The 20321-nt window shown below is 39.9% G+C and overlaps 1 protein-coding gene across 5 annotated transcripts in view; it reads right to left on the minus strand.

Annotated features, from left to right (window-relative positions):
- Positions 1-4636: 4636 nt before the first annotated feature.
- Positions 4637-20321, minus strand: part of pof1b (POF1B actin binding protein) — a 36099-nt gene continuing 20414 nt past the window's right edge. For 2 of the 5 annotated variants that reach the window (XM_085471024.1, XM_085471020.1), the window contains exons 3-13: positions 19773-20041; positions 16036-16069; positions 15244-15324; positions 14563-14655; positions 13508-13621; positions 10630-10782; positions 10390-10509; positions 9413-9544; positions 7363-7433; positions 6613-6727; positions 5674-5922 (exon numbers count right to left, since the gene is read on the minus strand). In XM_085471024.1, coding sequence (XP_085327150.1) covers positions 5875-5922; positions 6613-6727; positions 7363-7433; positions 9413-9544; positions 10390-10509; positions 10630-10782; positions 13508-13621; positions 14563-14655; positions 15244-15324; positions 16036-16069; positions 19773-20041 — 1230 coding nt within the window. In that variant the 3' untranslated portion in view covers positions 5674-5874. Of the gene's footprint in view, positions 5636-5673; positions 6728-7362; positions 7434-9412; positions 9545-10389; positions 10510-10629; positions 10783-13507; positions 13622-14562; positions 14656-15243; positions 15325-16035; positions 16070-19772; positions 20042-20321 lie in introns of those variants that run through there. The other 3 variants (XM_085471023.1, XM_085471022.1, XM_085471021.1) reach the window with 3 other exon arrangements.

Raw genomic sequence — 20321 nt, forward strand, 5'->3', positions numbered from 1 at the left:
TACAAACAGTAATATTAAAACGGGAAACCAAAGTCTTAAAAAAGTTTCTTTAATCTGCGCAAACAAAATCCTAAATAAATGTCCTGCCCATTAAGTAACATGTTTTCAGAGTCTAAAATCAGATGATAATAATAAACAATTTAGAAAATCCGATTATTTGTAGTCTGATCGCTTTAATCCTGTTTGCATGTAATCATTAAAACTTCCCAGTAATGACTGTTCTCTGAGATGGTTTCTGCTTTCTGCGACCATGTGGGCTTTGAGAACACTGACTGAAGTCAAAATGGTTGACTAGCAGCCAAGTGAGCCAAGCCCTACAGAGCTGCCATGACCTCATTCTCTGTCTCTCTGCTCCATCAGCTCCACTCATTGACCCCAAGTGGAGAGAGAGCTGCTCAGGGGAGCTGGCTCCCCCTGCTGACCATTCTTGGACCAGCAGCCTCATGAGACTTGAAGATGAGCGTACTAATACAGTTGTTTTGACATTCTTATACCCTTTAAGGAGGGAAAGGAGCACAAATGTGCTTTTCTATTGTGAAGACAGTAAAAAAAGAAACAACTTTAAGGGCTTAAAGTAAAAAGAGCTGCTTTTATCCTTGTCATTGTAGACTTTAAACCAGTTTAAGTGACTTGTATTCTGTTTCTTAACCCAGTATGTGGAGCTTCAGGTTTGGATAATTTGTTACAGGGAGTCTGAATAGATTTTTAAAAAGTCCAGATACATACAAGTGAAAGCCAGCAGTGTGGACAGAGGGAAGTCAGACACCTGTGCTTTCATTTGGGTGAACTGACCCTTTAGTAAGACCATAATCTGATAAATGCTTCGTTCAGGCTGTATCTTAATTTAAGTACAAACACAAGTGCACTTCTTCAAAGATATATTACTCATTTTAATTGCAATCCACCTCAGCTGAAACAGGACTGAGGCAAATTCTCTCGGAATGAAAAAATAAAGAAAACAGTTTGCATATGAAAATATATTTAGACATTTAGATCTTTTTGCATATTAGCTACAACCAATTAATTTAGCTCAACACACAGATGATCCTTTGCTGGAAAAGAAAGGCAGGGTTTAATCAGGATAGCAAGCAAATGAAGGCACCTCGTTTGGCGATCAGAGAGCCGTTACCACAAAGTTTAAAATGATCCGTGTAGCTAACATGGTAAACACATTAAGGCACTTCAGGTTCCACAAAGTCAAAAATCGTTTTACAGGCTTCCTGCAGAAATGCAGCTGAGTGTCCACTGGGCGACTCTTCTGTCTTTAGAGTCAATCAGATGTTTAGTGCAAGGAGTGTTTTTGCAGTGTGGTTGACACTGTGTGAGGCTTTGCGTTTTTTTCAGTAGGCTATAAATCAGAGCTGCAGCCTGTAAAACCAGTTATAGTACCTGAATGTGTTGCACACACTAAAATAGTTAGGAATTCAGTTCAGTGTGAAACTCATTGAGACCACATCACAGCAAAAAAAAAAAATCTGTACATGTTTTTGACACGATAAACTGCAGAAATATACAATCAAGGAGACAGAAAGAGAGGAATATGTAATATGTAATAGTCAGAGACTGTAGTACAGTTTATACGCTGCAAGTCCTGTACACACTAGAGCAGAGGTGGGGAACTCCAGGCCTCAAGAGTTCGAGGCACCTCTGCACTAGAGGGACAGCAAAACAGGTGATCAGTAAAATTACTTAGCAGCAAACCACAAGAGGAGCCGTACTTAATTTGGGTTAGTACTACTTCAGAACTTCTTTAAAGTTTGGACTCAGAAATGGAGATGTTTTCAATTTATAGATAAATTGGTCTGATATATCAATATAATCATTATTAATTTGTGACATTTAATAGAATATACAGGTATGCAGGAGCTCATTTATTCACTGTGGTGTTCCAGTGGGACATTACACTCCCTGTTTTAAGTTCACTTTGTTAAAAGCCTTACTGATCAGTACAAAACCTGCTTTGCATTGCATTTTACCACAACGAAAACTGGTGCGCTCGATACATAAGCACCAAATACAGCTAGGAGCATTTGGGGGTTGATGATTCCCTCAAAATATTGAAAATACACAAACTAAACCTCATCAGTTATTCCTTGCAGTAAAATACTCCAATATGTGTGTGCTGGACTTTCATAGAAGAGCACAAACCAGCTCCAACCAGAACAGAACAGATATGAGAACCTCAGTACCCAAATGAGCAAGAAGTCAAGTATCAGAATTAAGGAAACGTGTGTCTCACAGCTCCTCAGCTTGCCTTCATCATATTCAAGAAATGTTTTATTGAATGGCACCCGTAAAACATGCGTCTCGACTTGTCAAAGCGGTGACTTCAGTTTTCAGCACAGTAGATTGTAAAGTAGAAGTCATATTTGAGACTGGCCAAAGAACAAAGATCAAAGAGAAGAAAATGCTTTTATTTCTACAGCTCTGCATAAAGCCACTTTTCACTGCTGATGGTCAAGACTGCTGTTTTGCTTGTACCACTGAAAGGAAATCAGGGGTGTCCAACTCTAGTCCTGGAGAGCTACTGTCCTGCAGCTTTTAGATGCATCCTTGTTCCGACACACCTGAATCAAATGAATGGCTTGTTACCAGGCCTTTGCCAAACTTGATGGCATGCTGAAGAGATAATCCAATCATTTGATTCAGCTGTGTTGGGGTAAAAAAAAGGAAAAGTAGCTCTCGAGCACTGGAGTTGATTTAAATGCATTTAAATAAAGCTGCCAGTCGAGGCGTCACCATCACTTTTACCTCTCACGTCTTTCTATTCGGGTTGTAGCCAGTTTGTGCTGTTCTTTAAAGGAAGAACTACACATTGTTTTACAAAGATCTTGTAATATTACTTCACTGTTGTCTATATCACTTACAAACAATCATTAACTGTATTTTATACCCCATCATCAGCATCAGTATACTACAATACAAATCAACGACAACATAAGCAGGTTTAGTAGACAATCACGGATTGGTGGTTGTTTTTTTAAAAAGAGGATGAAAACAATAACTGGACCTTCTCTATGCTTTCATCATTTTGGGTCAGATTATGCTGAAAATTAACTTTGTATGGAAGTTGTTTTTTTTCATTAGAACTGTCTTACAATAAATTCAAAACAGAAAAACAAATCTAATCCAAAAACTGTTTAATTACTTTAAAATCATACATTTAAAATTCTGAATTTTCTTTTGAGTTCTGCAAATACATTTGCCCTTAATATAATTTATTACCATCCAACCCTGACATTCGGTTATTAGCAGATTTTTTTTTAAGCTTGTGGCGCAGTAACAAATACACAGCCTCAGTTTAAAGTCAGTAGTTTCCGTGTTCTATTTCATGTAAACCACAAGCTGCTGATGAGCCAGTAAAGCAGGCTACAGTGCCTTCAATACCTCTTTAACACCATCTGATACTGGTGCCAGTAATAGTGTTGAGCCAGTTCTGTCTTCAGCACCACAATGCAACAGGTTTTAGGACCGACTATGTAGTGTCAGGGAGTTGAGGTAAGTTCTATTTTAAGAAAATCATGGCAGCCAGAAACTGTGGGCTGTACCTACCAATCATTCTTCACTTTCTTGTGGTAGCCCCTCCCACACCACTGATGTCAGTGATCCCAACTCTCGGCCGGGAAATTTTGTGGTGCCGTTCTGATGCCAGGTTTTTTGGCATGGGCACTGGTCTTTCCTTGGTAGAAACACACGGAACTGGCTATCAACTGGGCACCTGCATCGGTGGAAAAGGGGTATGAGTGCTACCCAGTAGACACAAAGCCTTCTGCTTGTATGTAAGAAGAGTAGAAAAAAGAAGCTGAAACAGAAACAGACTCGGGCATAAAGTTTATATGATATTGTGCTTTAAATCTTCTTGCACCATCTTAACACCCCCCCTTCGCAAAATCATGCTTCAGTTCCAGCTATATTCCCCTCCCACCCTCCCGCCCAATGTGATGCTTCGCATTGGGCGGCTTGATTGGAGGCATCCAATCAAGCCTGAATTTTCTCACACGAATGTGAGGCATCACACACCCCGAACCCGAGATCGCACATGAAAGCTACATGTGAACCCATTCACCTCTGAGTCATAGAAAACTTACAAATAAAGTAAAATGCACTGAACAAAAAAAACAGTCACTTAGCACTAAACAGAAGTAAACTACCCGTTAAGAACGTTTGTTAAATGATCATGAGAACCGCAGTGCAGAGGGGGATTATTCCACACGCGCACTGGAGAGATCATACACTAAGCACGCCCAGCTTACAAATATACACAAATATTTACATGCAGAGTAGCAGTCATAGAAATGCATCCACTTCCTCGTCCCCTGGGCAAGAATGGCTGTGGTGGCTTTGAGGAGGATTGCATGCTACATGCTACATGGTACCAGTCTTGGCAAAACACACATCGGTGACAACTGGAGGCTGACACTTTGGTACTTAGCATTTGGTTCCACAGCGGTGCATTGTTTTCCTTCGGTTAGCTGCAGACTTCTTGTCTCGTTGATCCAATCTTTTGACATTTAGTGATTTCAAAGGTAATTAAGCAGATTTGACAGTTTCTTTTACAACTTCTCGTGTTTAGACAGAAGCATAGATTTGCAAACCTCTGTCAGGAGAGCTTTTCTAGAAAAGCTTATTCATAGTGTTCACAGTTAAGAATACTGAAGTCACTTTATTAGGTATATCTGTCTAGTGCAGCCAGTTCAAAGAATGAACAAAAACGGACACGTTGTACTATGATGCATGAGGATGCACAGGTAGGCTTAATAAACTGAACAGAGAGCATATAAAGTATATATATTTCAAACAATCTCCTTCCTCTAGAAAGAAAATGGGAAATAAATAAGAATATTACTTCCTTAGAAACAAAACTTAAACTATTTCCATCCAAGAATTTTACAGCATGGGAAGACAAACATCCACGTGGAACCAAATCCAAACTTATCTTGCCCCAGCTGGGTAGAGATGGGACAGATAATCATCAACAGAGCAATATATCACAATACAATCTCCTGTGAATATTCTTGTATATCAGACTAAGCCTGAAAGATTTTAAATTTCAGGTCATAGTGTACAATCTTTCCCATTTCTTCTTTAAATACCAACTTTGTGAGGTATCACAGATGACTGTATTGCAGTATATTGCAGAATCACTTGTTTAGTGATTCCATTGAGTGCTTTGTATTAATGTGCTAAAGTGCAGAGTCAAACCAAATAAGACTGAATGTTAAATTTAGTGAAACCAGCAGAATGAGGTTATAAAGGTCGGACAGTTCAACTCTAATCTCAGCGTGTTCCCAGTTGTCGTGACTCTTTTTACCCGTGCCTCAATCCATAACTGGCTGTAGCATCATCTGATCAGATTTGGCCTGTGATTAGTAGATTATTAATTCCCTTTTTATTAGTTACAAGGAAAAAAAATGAAAATTTTGATAAAATTGTCACCCCAAACAATTTGGTCAAAGCAAAGATCCCAAATTTAGGGGCAAAGAAGGGGATTTCAACCACCACCATCCCTGGGAGCCCTGAGGGGAGGGGGAGGAGCATGCAGGGGAATAGGGGGTGACATCTGGATCTTCTGGTTGGTCATAGTTCATTCCTGTCGGAGAGAAGCAGTGTGTCTTTAAGGGGTTGTAATGATTTCCTGTTTCAAAATAAAAAAAACAGGTAGAGCTGTTATAATTCAGTTTAAATATGCAAACGCTTCACTTGTTTAATGGAGAAGATGCAAAGAAAACACAGTTTCCACAATTTGAACAGCCTCGGTCTTACGGATTCTCAGAGTCCCGACTATCACATTCCTTCACAGTAGATTACTCCTTTACTGCTTCATTGCAAAATACTTTAATGTTACAATTCATGATCAGAAAAATAAAAACAATCTCAGATATGAGCAGGAGGACTTGACAAGTCGATGTAGTCACGGGAAAACTGGCACATGCAGACACAGACAGTATAATCAGGGCTTTGCTGTTTAGCTGAAAACTTCAAACAGTGTAGGTCAATAATAAAATAAGATATCTTGCTTTCACAGCACGCAAAAAGTGCAGTTTTTATATTTATTATTTCTGAATAATGAACACTGATTTACTTGAACTCTTTTAAGATTTGACATTATGCATGAAATAAACTCCAAGTTTGAAGTTTGAATTTCCCCTTTTTAACATTCTATTTGTCACTTAAGAGCCGATAATGATGATAGACTTTGTTGCACATGTAATGAAGCTGCTTGACAATCAATTGATATAAAATCTAGCCGTGTGCCCACATGTGGATTGTTTTATTCGTTTATTTTCACCTTTGTCAGTTTTTTTTGTTTGCATCAGGTTGTAAATCTGCAAAATTAACTTAAAGTCCCACAAAAGTCTTTACATTTTGTGCAGTTTGTCAGTTTTTCTGTCAGAATCTCAGTTCAAATCACGTCGAATTATAAACACATACATGTAAATTCAAGAACATATGAACTTTTGGTAATTTCTTTTTCAACAAACCTAATATTTTTTAATGCAGCTGTATGTACAGGTGCACTGCTGTCGCTCATTAAATCAGTGTGGAATGTAGAGCAGCTCAGTGAAAGTGACCTGCTCACTCTCACCCTTCACTCTCGCCTCCTGTTTTTACCTGTTTGATCATCTGTCCACTTCTCTCGATGACGATGGTCTTGTCTTCTTTGACAGGTGAGGTGACCTGGTAATCATCACTGAGCAGACCAAGGATCGGGTACTGGTTCCTGTACCTGCAAACGCACATTTAGTTGTTATTCTCAGATTGTGAGTCACGTGGATGGTTAGAATTTGTCTGTATATACTGCATTCAAGTGATTCAACTGTCACTTATCTTTTTGAAAGTGTAATAGGTGGCAGTTTAAAAAAACAGATCTCCCCAAAACACAATAGATTAAATAATTTTGTTCTATTGTGTTTTTCTCCTTTTTCTCTCTTCGGCCAAACAACACGTTCCATAATCGCATTAATTAAGAAGAGCCACACCGGCAAGCTGTACAAGTACTCCTGTGAAATTTGTGATTAAAAATCAAGAATAAAGGCTATTAAAGGTTTGGTTTTCATGTCATTCCACTTAAGATAAATCCCACTCTTTTACTGTGTGTCCAAATGGGTGTCTTTCAGTGCCACATTTAATGACCTGCCTTATGTAAAAGATGCCCACCGTTCAAAGACCTGAGAAGATAACGTCAGGCTTTGACTGTGGTTGCTGGGTTAGTCCTACACGTCACGTTGCTTCAAAGCATTTTCAGCATGAGCTAGCAAGAACTCAGTCAGTAGAATCAGCAGAGTTAAGGGTCACTTAACATAAGTTAACTTGATATAAAGTTATCTTGTCTGGCAGCAATCTGTCATAGTTATTTCGTACCTTTTGGTGATGATGGTCTTAGTGACATTGTTGGAGCTGCTGTTCCTGTCCTGCATCAGCCTTCTGATCTCCTGAGGACCACAAGAAGCCGTCAGTTAAACGGCACATTGTGCTCCACACAGATAGCTCACACTCATTCCAGTCACTTTGCATTCATTTAGGCAATTTTTTAAATGTGTCAGAGTAAAATGGAACTCGAGTACCAACACATGGTATGGAATTTATAGTCTTTTTTACTGTTAACTTCACAGCAAATGAATGTCGAGCAAAACTATTTCCTGCAGTTTGTGCAGTTTTAATTGCGCTGGTATGTGATGTGAGCCACCTGAGGTAATCAAACGCGCCTGAGGTTAAACAACAGATTTTGAATGAAAACAATGGAATTAGAATGAAAAGAACAGAATTAAAATGAAAAGAACAGAATTAGAATGAGAAGAATCATATTTGAATGAAAACAACGGAATGTGAATGAAAAGAACAGATTTTGAATGAAAACAAAAGAATTAGAATGAAAGCACGGGAATTTGAATAAAAAGAGTAGAATTAGAATGAGAAGAACAGCATTTGAATAAAAACAACAGATTTTGAATGAAAACAAAAGAATTAGAATGAAAGCACGGGAATTAAAATGAAAAGAAAATAATTTGAATGAAAAGAACAGTATTTGAATTAAAGCAACGCAATTTGAATGAAAACAAAAGCATTAGAATGAAAACAACGGGAATTTGAATAAAAAGAGTAGAATTAGAATGAGAAGAACAGCATTTGAATAAAAACAACAGAATTTGAATGAAAACAACAGAATTTGAATGAAAACAAAAGCATTAGAATGAAAGCACGGGAATTTGAATGAAAACAACGGAATTAAAATGAAAAGAAAAGAATTAGAATGAGAAGAATTGAATTTGAATAAAAACAACAGAATTTGAATGAAAACAAAAAAATAGAATGAAAGCACCGGAATTTGAATGAAAAGAAAAGAATTAGAATGAAAAGAACAGAATTTGAATGAAAGCAACAGATTTTGAAATTAAATTAACTATCATCTTTCAGTCAGAGGAATGTAGTTGGACCTGAAAGGTGCTGGCTTTGTTTTCTTCATTTACAAACTTCATTTTTAGCATTCAGTTTGTTTCTGCATGACTAAAGACAAATCTGTTGATCATCCAAAATGTAGTAAGTCTGATGGTGATAAAGGAAAATTGTGGTTTACTAAAATTGCTTTTGCAGTTTGCACATAATTGAATCCAGACTGGTTTTAACTGGAAACACAGCAGGATCAGTGAACAGAATGAGTCGGACGATCTCACAGGAGCTTCACAAGTTACCCTTTTTTTCGGATGTGAAAAATGGCAGACGGTAAAATCATTACCTTCACTATCAGTTTATATTCTACATATAAAAAGCCTATTTCTACCTAGAAACATCTAATCAGACTGCTTCCGCATATGCAGATCTCAGTATTAAACTTTGTGACTATATTGATATTGAAGCTGATATTGTGTGGAAAAATAACCCCACTTTAGTTAAATTCAAACTGAATGGCTTTGCAGTACCTCAAATGGCCACGTGAGGCTGCTAACTGACTCCATCTCCATTCCCAAATGGCTTTTAGTGTCAAAATACCAAACTTTTACAGCAGCAACAGGCAGGGTCAGAGCCTGTAGAAAAAAGTTATTTCTATAGGTTTTCCCTCTTCTTAACAACTGTGAGAGGGTGGAAATTAGAGGTGGGGCTATTTGAACTCAAAGTTGAACACAGGCAGCTGTACCCACTCATCTTTGTTTTAGTCCATCATTACAAACCTGTTGGTCTGCTTTTCATCACAGCCAGGTCTCCAGATATAATTAATACTTGATCTGTATTTAAGGTTTAACAGATTCTTTATAAAACGAACTGAAAAACAGCTATTTTATATAATATCCAGCTGATTCTATTTAGTCTCTTGATTCTGAGAGCGCCGGTTTGTCTCGACTGATCCTTTTGATAGTCTTCCATCTTTGACTGGCACAAAATTAAACACAGTGTTGATGTGTTGTGTGTTGCAGACCTCCTCTTGTTTGGAGATGGTGGTCTTCTGCTGCTCCAACATGGTGAGAAGCTCTGTGATCTTCAGTTGAAGACTCTTCTCTGAGGACGACCTGTCAGTGGTGACCTCTGTCTGAATCCTTGTTATCTGGGTCTGGAGAGATTAGAGCAAGAGACGGAGAGCAAACCAGGAAAAAAAATGAGTTTAGGTAAGACTACGACTGGGAGCATGTTAGAAGATATATTTTTATGTTTCTGGCCTATAACATGCAACTGAAACTGCCAACAACGTGCAAGCGAAAAACAATGCCTTCCTTAAATACAAGCACCGGGATGCACCGTCATCTAACATTAATCATTATTTCATGGTTTCTGGTACCAGCACTCACTATGGGAAGCAGGCAAACAGGAAGCATTGTGACACTGTGGGCAATGTTGTGCTGTTAAACCTTGGGTCCTGCTATCCATGTGGATGTTATTTTGACACATACTACATACGTAAGCACTGTTGCAGACCACGTACATCCTTTCATGGAAACAATGTTCCCTGATGGCTGTGACCTCTTGCAGCAGGATAATGTGGCCTCCCACAGAGTGAAAATGGTTCAGGAACGGTTTGAGGAGCACAACGACAAGCCTCCAAATTCCCCAGATCTCAATCCAATCGAGCATCTGTGCGATGTGCTGGAAAAACACATCTGATCCGTAGAGGCCCCACCTCGCAACTTACAGGACTTACAAGGCTCTGTTGCTAACATCTTTGTGCCAGATACCACAGCACACCTTCAAGGGTCTAGTGGAGTCCATGCCTCGATGAGTCAGGGCTGTTTTGGCAGCCGAACAGGGACCAATGCAATATTAGGCAGGCAGATCTTTGGCGACAAATCAACTTTTGTGCAGCTTCTGTAGCTCGCCACTTACCTATCTGAAAACCAAACTTCTGTGGTCTATTTTTTTTTTTTTTTCATTTTGATGAGAATCTAGTTCTTCCTGTCTTACCCTCAGCCTCTCGATCTCCCGATCTTTCTCTCGAGTCAAGGTGCTGAGCTGCTCATTGTACTGACGGGATAATTCGTCTGTTTTGATCTGAAAGGTGGAGCTGCTACCTTGTCCAGCCAGCTGATAGGAGGGACAGACAAGACAAAAAGACAAAAGATTTCAAAAACACATTTTGCTAAATAACTGCACAACTTTCTTTATTTAAAGAGATGTAGGGGAAAAAAGCATATCCAGCTTTACCTTCTGTCGGAGCATCTTGTTCTCATTCTCCATTGCTTTCATTCTTGCTTCCATCTCTTTCAGCTTGAAGTCACGATTCGAGTCGCTACTTTGTTTGCTCATGATCTGGCTCTCCAGTGAACGCTGGGCGGCCTGGGATTCCTTCACAGACAGCTGCAGAAAGACAACACACATAGACGCTATGTAGACGCCCGAATCCAACACAGTCAGAAACTGCAGTACCTGACTGTGTCGAAGAGTATTATTTGTTAAACTGAAGGTCAAATTCTTGCCTCAACGTCGACCTGCTATTTGTGCATATGCAGTAATCCATACTCTGAGGAATCACTACAAACATCTTGCGTGTCCTCATTCCAAATAAAGAATTGCCTTTTTAGATGAACTGACAAGCAAAAGTAGCAAAGCTACTTACATTTCTCCTTCTCTGATACATGAACCCATGCAGATAGATTCACAGAAGCAGCACACATTTTCAAAGATTAAAAAAAATAGCTGGGTTGTTCAGGTTTTCCTCATTTTGATCCTTAAGTGAAACATCTCCACTATTTGCACAGTAACGCTGGCCAGTGACTGCAATGAAACACTTTCTATGAAGAGTGCAACTGAGTCCTGCCCATGCTTGAAGGCAAAACAGGTCATAGCTCTCTGTTGTCTTTGCAAACATGCCTCCAGAAAACTCTGGATTTCTGGAATTCTGTTTTCATAGTCGGCACGCGTGAAAGAATGGAATCGCCTTTTTTTCTGGCAATTTTCATAGTGTTGTGATAATACGTAAAGTTCGTTTTTTGATTTTTTTACACACAGCCTTCAACTGTAGTAAAATACTTCTCTGTGACTATTAGTGGAAATGACAGCAGTCACTCTTAACAACCGCAATGTATCCTTTAACATTTCTCTCCTTAACACCATAGCTACCCAGGACCTCCTCTGCTCCCTGCTCCCTTCACCTACATGTCCATTGAAGTCCGCTCCAATCACCACTCTCTCCTCAATGAAGACTCTCTTCTAACACTTAGTCCAGAAATCCTCTCTTTCAACTGACTTCCAACCTGTGGGGCACACACTTTAAAACTCAGGAGAGTTTTCTCCAAGCATGACATCCCGGTGCATTTCAGACCCAGCAACACGCTCAGACAAAAACTGGTTCACCCGAAAGACAAAACGCCAAAACACAAACTTAACAATGTGGTGTATGCTGTACAGTGCAGTGAGGAATGCTCAGACCTCTACATTGGAGAGACCAAACAGCCACTTCACAAGCGCATGGCACAACACAGAAGAGCCACCTCCACAGGACAAGACTCAGCAGTCCATCTGCATCTTAAGGACAAAGGACACTCTTTCGAGGATGCCAATGTTCACATTTTGGACAGAGAGGACAGATGGTTTGAAAGAGGAGTGAAAGAAGCCATCTATGTCCACTGTGAGCGACCATCTTTGAACAGAGGCGGGGGTTTACGACACCAACTCTCTGCCATCTATAATCCAGTTTTGAGATCCCTTCCCAGACGCCTTAACGCCCACTCACATCCTGGGCCATCTGATCTCAGGAATTCTTATGATAAGGTGGGGCCAGGTTTCACAATGAACACACCCGAAACTGGCTGATTGGGACCCACGCCCAGTTTCACACCTTGGCTCAGGCGATTAGAGGATCATCAGGGGGTCCTTTTCTCCCTCTGTGGGGGGTCACTCCCACTAGGTTTATATCTGGGACTCTCCACCATTTGACCTTAGAACTGAAGAAGCTTCTCGGATGAGAGGTGAAACGTCTTCAAGCAACTTAAAGAAGTCCAGACGCTTTTCTTTGCAAGCTCCTTGACACACTTTAAACATTCATCATATTTTCTTATTATTTCCAGCATGAAACTCTAGACCCTGTCTGGCGCTCTCTCTACCTCAACACTATTCACATAGTCTTGGTTCAAGATCGCAACTACTCCATTTTTCTTCCTATCTACACCATCGTAGAACAGTTTGAATCCACCTCCCTTCCACCCTTGTCTCCTGAATACACAACATATCTATGTTTCATCTCGCCATCATATCAACCAGCTCTCTCCCTTTACTACTCACAGGCCCTACATTTAGTGTCCCTAATCTCACATTTACACACCTGCCTTTCCTCCTCTGTCTTCACCCAACAGTAGCACATTTTCTCCCATTTCCAGTATCTCATTCTTGATGATCAGCACATTTGATTTAACGCAAACGTTTAACCCTCTCCATTTATGCAGGGAACAGGCACTAGGAGCACACTGGCTTGTGATCCCCCATCACTGGATGCCAACACTATGGTGGTGAATTTTTAATTTTACATCTGTATATTGGACTCATGGGCACTTTGACTGACAGCTGGCTTTGCAAGCACTTTGGTAAACTACAGTAGCTTGTTCTGGTGTAGAGACCTAAAGATAAAGGCAACAAAAAATTTAATATTTTTTAGCCTTGGGTAACCAAGTTCTACCTGCTAAGCAGAGAGAGGCCACTAAAAGAAACCTCTGACACTGAAAATCTTAATAATTTTGGCTGTTTAAAGTAATTTTGTAGCCTCTCATTGGTCCATTTCATACTGTAGTACCAGCCTCTCCCTCAGCCTGGTTTTGCCTGCAGGTCTCCTCTTCCAAAACCCTGCCATGCTTGCTCATGATTGTCTGATAGTTCGGGTTCTGTCTCTGTATGTAGACACTGACATTAAAAGAAACTGTACTGGAATTAAACCGGCTCTTTTCCCCTCCAGTGTTTTTGTGGTATTATGAAACAAACCAAATACAAGTTACTCATCAAAACGGTGGTTTCTCCAAGCACAATTTGGAGAAACAAATTTTGTTCATGAATATTTGGCACACACACTAACAGACAGACACACGTGGAGTACCTGGAGCTGTCTGTTGTTTTCTCGGACGGTCGCCAGGAGGGAGTCATACTGCCGAGCCTGGTCTGTTTTGAAACTCAGATCTCTCTCCAAAGAGTCCTTCTCACTCTCCAGACGCTGTAATATCAGACAGACATATCACATCTTTAACAGTAATAATCATATACTTCATGATCGCTGACATGCCTTCTTCTTTGCTTCTGGATTCAGATTAGTCATTACGCTGGGCTTGTTGTTGGAATCAGAGAAAACACACATTTGCATTTTTGATTCCTTGTCAGTTTAAAACGTTAATTGTTTTTCTTCAGAAATGTAAGCACAATGAATGTGACTCACCACACCTCATTAATAGTTTGATACTATCTTTCTGGTGTCCTGTACGTGCCTGTCTAATTGAAACTATTTAAGTAACTCGCACCCCTGTGAAAAAGCTCATATACGATGCGTGAAGCCTTTGGGCGCATACTGTTCTACCCTGACAGACGCTGCTGTACAGATCTGAATGTTACTTATGTAACCACACCCTCTGTCATGTTCTTCCCTCAGTGCTGATGTTACACTGAAGTCGTTATCAACCAAATAGGTTCAAGTGGACATGGCAGAACCATGAGGTGTTGATGTTACGGTCACATTTACACTCCTGACTTAAACCCATTAATACCGAAATTTGAATGTTTAATATAGAAGCATATTGAATGTACCACTATATTTATTCCCCTACAATATTATAAAGTGTTAGCATTTTTTCTTTGACTTTCTTTCTTAGGAGATGTTTGCTTGTTTGTTGTCATGTACTGGAGTTTTCTCAGTTGCTTAAAGATGATCTGACAGCTTTGATTTATACTCCTGTTTGTGTTTGTTACCACAGTTTTTTATTTTCTTTTGCTGTCGCCGCAGAGTCAAACTAGCGGTTCCAGTTTCTCTCCAAGATTCCAAGAAGACACAAAGCCGATCCACCCTACTTTTTATCCAGATACCAAGCACTGTGCTGCAGAGGACAGTGTCTGAGTTATGGTGACTGAGCTGGGACTTGTCTGAAGTGTTTTTCTCCTTCTTACCCGCAGGTCCTCCGACATGTGCATGAGCTCCTCTCTCAAACTGTTGAAGGTGGACAGCAGCAGACGCATGCTCTTATCTGCAGTGAGACGAGTCTGACACACAAACACAGAGAAGGTAACACCAGAGAGGGGACAGAAAAAACAAAGGTGTGAAGCTCAATGCTTTGCAGTCGTAAATATTATTTAAAAAGCACATATTCTGCTGTTTTAGGCGGCCCAACACAGATGCTACTGGTACAGACAGAATTTCAAACGGTAACTAGTTTGACCTTATTAATGATCTTGTCTGGATATGATTATGAGGTCCAATACACAGTATTGAGCGCTTTACTAAGGTCTAACAGGATAAACACAGAGCTGAATCCACTGTCAGAGGCCATAAGAAGATCAAGCTAACCTTCACTAGTCCTGTTTCTTTCAAGAACCTTTTAAATAAGAGGAAGGCTGGAATTCAGCCTATAATTAACTAAGACATGTGGTTAGCTAAGACAGCTGGAGGAATCCCAGCTCCCATCTATCCAAGTACTAACCGGGCCTGACGCTGCTTAGCTTCTCAGATAAGACGAGACCAGGCATCGTCAGGTGACAGGCTTGAATTTGTGGGATTATATTCTCATTGATAGCAAAATGTGTTATTAATTAAACTTGTGTATTATTGGAATCTTTCTGTCTGTCACTTACCTGTAGCAGGTAGCGCATTTGTTGCTTGGTCAGTTCAGTAGCTCCTTTTGGAATCAAAGCCTCCACCTCCTCTTTATCCACCTGAAGTTAAAGAATGACAAAAACACTTTTACTTATTCATCACCTGGCACGTTTTTGCACATGTTTTGGGACTGTCCTGTTGTATCCAATTTTTGGGTCTTTGTGAACTCTGTGTTATCTGAGGTACTGGAAGTTTTTTATGTTCCCAATCCTGGTCTTTGTCTCCTTAATGATACCTCTGAAATCTCCTTAAAACAAATACAATGCAAAATGTTGTTCGCTGGATTCACATCCGCAAAGAAGACTATTACGAGGCAATGGTTCAGTCCTGACATTTGTATGGAATCATTCTGGAGACGATGTCTTATCCGTGTTATTGGTTTTGACTCATCCAGAGTTATCTCCTGGAAGAGGCAATAATTGGTTTTAACTTTGTGTTTTTGTGTTTTTTCTTTGCTGTCCCTATGCCTTGTGACTAATGTTTGCTTTGCTACTGCAGTTTACAGTTGTGCTGTATATGTCTGTACCCCCCCCCCCCCCAAACCCCGTTTTAAATCAATAAAATGTTGATCACAAAAAAAAACACTTTTACTTTAGTTTTTGTTTCCGAGGACTTTAGTCAAAATCTCTCATATTCTGCAGAAAATGTCTGAAATCTGATTAGTTTCAAGGTTGTGACTCATTTTGACCGCAGCTAATGTTGTTGTGTCTCTCTGAGATCTCCTCAGATTCACTTATCAGTTACTTGTGTGATGGAAGATTGTTTCTCACCATGGAATCTTTTCCCAAATCCATCTGGTGTTTCCTGGAACACAAAGCAAGGAAAACAATGAGTAAAACAGCGTGACTGGAAAGAGCTCCAGTAGGCGTGTTTTGTTCTATCTGAACAAAAACCTGTTCATCTCTGATGATGCATCAACGATTTGGGCTCCTTTTGGTGCACAAACTTATTTTATGGTTGAAAATTTTAATTTAGGACCATACTGAGATTAGGCACCATACTTAAGGTCACATGAAATCTTAGGATCATTTCCTGGTGCTGTGCTTTTCTATGTGTGGATAAGTTCGTGTGTTTTCCTGTGTGCCCAGAGGAGCGCCTGTTGGTGCCACTCTGACTAGCTCCTCTGTCCCATCCATATTCATCAAGGTGTGCGATCTGGCTAATGACAGCTGCAGCATTTTAAAGAGGTTTTCAGCTTTTCATGGAAACATTTCTTGATTATATGAAAACACCCTGAATCTCATCAGACTTGTCAGCGTGATATTTATTTCAGCCTAATTGCTTAGTCTGGACTGTGAGTCAGCGCACGTACAATAGTGTGGAACAAGTAAGTACATCTGTGCTCGGTGATTTAGAGACATGTAGGTGGTTGGCAGGAAGGTGAAAAGTTATGGCTACCCTCTCACTCACCCACACCTCATGAATCAACTGGGTGTTAACTTATTGGAGCTCCATTTCACTCCCTTTGGCCTTTTTAGCAAACCTGACCTACAGTTCATCCTTTTTTCTTACCTTGGTTTCCTGTACTAACATGCAGAGTGATGTGAAAATTAAGCAGAAACTGATGACGGTGAACATGTGCAAAATCAGCATGGATGATTTAAAATACACGTGCTGTACCAGGTTACGTTTTCAGGTGTACATACTGTGCAGGCACTCCTTATGATTCACAGACAACATGTGTACAGCTATATACACAATTAAAAAAATACAAATCAAAAACTGCAGAATCCACTGTCAGCAATCCCAAAAGCACAAGAAAATTCCAAAACACGTGATCCAGAATGCTATTATCACTCTTGCACAGCTCAAACACAGCACGAAGAATCTTTTGATCAAGTTTTCAATCTGATTTGAAAATGCTTTCCTGTTTCTTTAATGTAAACCATCTCCAACAAAACTCCAACTTGTCACACTCGTGTCCAAAGCACTGAATCTCTCCCAAATGACAGAGCAATCACACAGTTTGCAGGTGACACTGATCACCACAGTTCTGTTGTCTCCCACAGCAGCTGCAAACAGTGCTCACACACTGTATAGATCCAGTGCTGTGGTTCATCTCCATCTTTAGTATATTGATTATAAAATGGGGAGCGACATGCTGGGTGTGTGGATATCTGAATGGGCTTCACCAGAGGTACTGCATGACCTCACCTGGGAATTTGAAGGGGAACTGCGAGGTACTGTAAGGAGATCAGAGACGAGAAACTGCGGGAGTTACGAGCGAGAGAAGCCAACCCGAAACTCGCCTTCAACCTGTTTGAGCATGTTGCACATGAAACTAATCCAAGCTGCCAAACCCAGTGTCTGTCTCCATGACAATCTCACACAGCTTATCTAAATGGTGTACAGCAGTCCAATTCAAAACGATGTATGCGTATAACATCTCACCTTTCCGTGGACAAACAGAAAGGTGTGATGTTAAAGAAACATCCAACATAAAATTACACATCATCATTCGTTGTTCTGATCTCTCAAAGTTCACTTGAGGAATGAAAACAATTCTTCCGTTAGATGATTGGTGCTTGACGATGGGGTTGCAGATCGTGCAGGTGTCAGTAAAAGATCTCCCACAGGTTTTTTAGTTTTTCATGTCTGTGTGGACTGGAGTCATCATGGAGGCCCCTCCCCTCATGATAGAAAGGTTTCATCATAACGTGGAGGTGAACAACTCCGTAATGGTTTGAAAGACAACTCCCTCTAATGCAGTGGAGCATGACGCATTGGGTAATTTAACCAAAGCATGACACAGATGTTTCTCAGTTGTGCTAAACTCCAAAATCTGGTAGAAATGGAAGATTTCTTTGCGAAAGGCTATTTGTCTGGTAATAAGGACCGGGGTTTCCTTTTGTCCCCTGGTACTTTACTTATTCCAGAGTAAGATATTTGAAATTTCCTCTTCAAAATAAATCCATACTTCTCAGTTAAAACTTTTCTTTTTTTAAAAGCATATCACACAAAATAAAAGCTTTGTGTTTTGACTAGGTCATGGCCAGCTTTGCATTCTGCACTAAAAGTGTTGCAGAGCATGTCTGAGAACCAGACAATAGATGTCTTCATTTCACATCACTGCTTAAATAGCAGTGCAAGAAGTTGAAACAGGGAGCAAGAACGCTGTGTGAGTTTTTTTCATAAACTCATTCTTTTCAAGTAGTTCTTGCATCTGCTTTATATAAGAATAGAGGTTAAAATGCTAAAATTAAATAAAAATCAAATGTAAGCTTGGATTTAACCTCAAATTATGAAGACTCTTCCCTTAGGCTATTTTATTACAAAACACTGCATATAGTTTAACTGCTATGCAAATGATACCCAGTTATATTCACGCCAAAAATATTCCTAAAATGAGAAACATCCTGTCACATCCTGTGATACTAAGAAACTAGTCCACACATCTGGAACAATTGGAATTCCTTATTATCAGGCTTTTTTTTTTTTTAAAAACACAGTCTAGAAGGAGAGACTATAGTAGGCTCCAGAACTGAATTTAAAATCCTTCATCTCACCTACAAAGTCTTGAATAATCAGGCTCCATTATATCTTAAAGGATTAGTACCATATCTTACTATCATACCTGAAATCTGTCTGTGTTTGTTCCTTTTTCCAATGCAGGAACTCCTGCAACACTTAAGGGAAGAGGAAAAATTTTATTGACTGACCAACGCGTCATTTTTGCTGTGATTTGTTCCTTCACCAACTCTTCCTACACAATCAGAAGTTGAGCAATCCAAATTTGCAACAAAGAACAAGATATGTCAACAGGCTAAAACTACCAAACTTTACTTTGCTATAAAAGGATTGCATCGTTTTCATTTCACAACCACCAGCACGAACAGGCCATTTGCTACTTGTTTATTCAGTGGTTCTTAAAGTTTTAGAATGGGAGGCGGAGCCTCTCCTCTGAAAACAGCTTCAAGTTTGAATTCAGACGACAGACATCTTATCTACTTTTATGATTATACAGTAAAAAAAAAATATTAAAAAGTATATTGTTTTGTTTTGTTTTTTAAATGAACTGAATGAAGCATATCATTAATGCTGGATCAGATGACCCAGAAACATCCATTAGTTATGGCTCAGGCTGCTGGCGGTCTTCCCATGATGCATTGAAGGTTTCTTCTGTGCTCACGTCATTCACTCCCCATGTGTTTTATTACTGTCTTCTCTCTTATAGTGGCTTTTGTCCCCTCTCCCTATGCTCTCTTTTCTTTTCCTTCACTCCCATCGACTAGTTGAGGCGCAAAGCTGCCGTTCTCTAAGCCGAGTTCTGCCAGAGGTTACTTCCTGTTAAGAGGAAGTACTTCCTCCCTATTGTTGCCAAGTGCTTGTTCATAGGGGATGTATTGATTGTTGAGATTTTCCCTCTAATTTTGTGGGGTGTGTAACTTACAATATAAAGCATCTTGAGGTAGCTGTTTTTGTAAATTAGCACCAAATAGATAAAGTAATTTTAATCTTGTGTGTACACTGATGTAGATGTGAACTTAAATGCCTAAAGTTTACTTACTGTCCACGGATCTTGGACACATGCTCGGAGATATAGGAGTGGATGTCGCAGTTCTTCCTGTAGACATCAGCCAGCAGCTCGCCGAAGTAACGTGTGTCCAGCTTTGTTGGCTCTGGTATCTCCTTCAACTCAGTCCTCACCTCCCTCCTTGAGATCTTCTCTATCACTGGAGGTGGTTTCGACTGTATGACATTAACAATCTCCACCTCCTCCACTTCTACAGCATCCCCCTCCTCCTCTTCCTCCTCCTCTTCTACCTCCAATTCAACCTAGAAGTACCAGGACAGAAACAGATCCATAAGCACTGTGTTTTATCCGAATGACATGATTAAGTCCTTTTTCAGTCTTTTTTCATGGTTAGTTAGCCAAAGGCTCTCGGAAACAGACACTGAATCGTATTCAAGAGAAAGCAGACATTTCTGCAAATCTGGACAGCACACATCAAATCAATCAATGAGTAAATAACGTTCAGATCACAAGTAAAGTAAATAAGTCTGTTAGGTAACCTGTTGGTTCTTGCTCCAGAAAGGTATTTTAAACATTTTCAAA

The sequence above is a fragment of the Copadichromis virginalis genome, linkage group LG10, assembly GCF_057382275.1.
Source record: "Copadichromis virginalis isolate Kocher_CV1m ecotype Utaka linkage group LG10, C_Virginalis_male_GT1.1, whole genome shotgun sequence".
NCBI lineage: Eukaryota > Metazoa > Chordata > Actinopteri > Cichliformes > Cichlidae > Copadichromis > Copadichromis virginalis.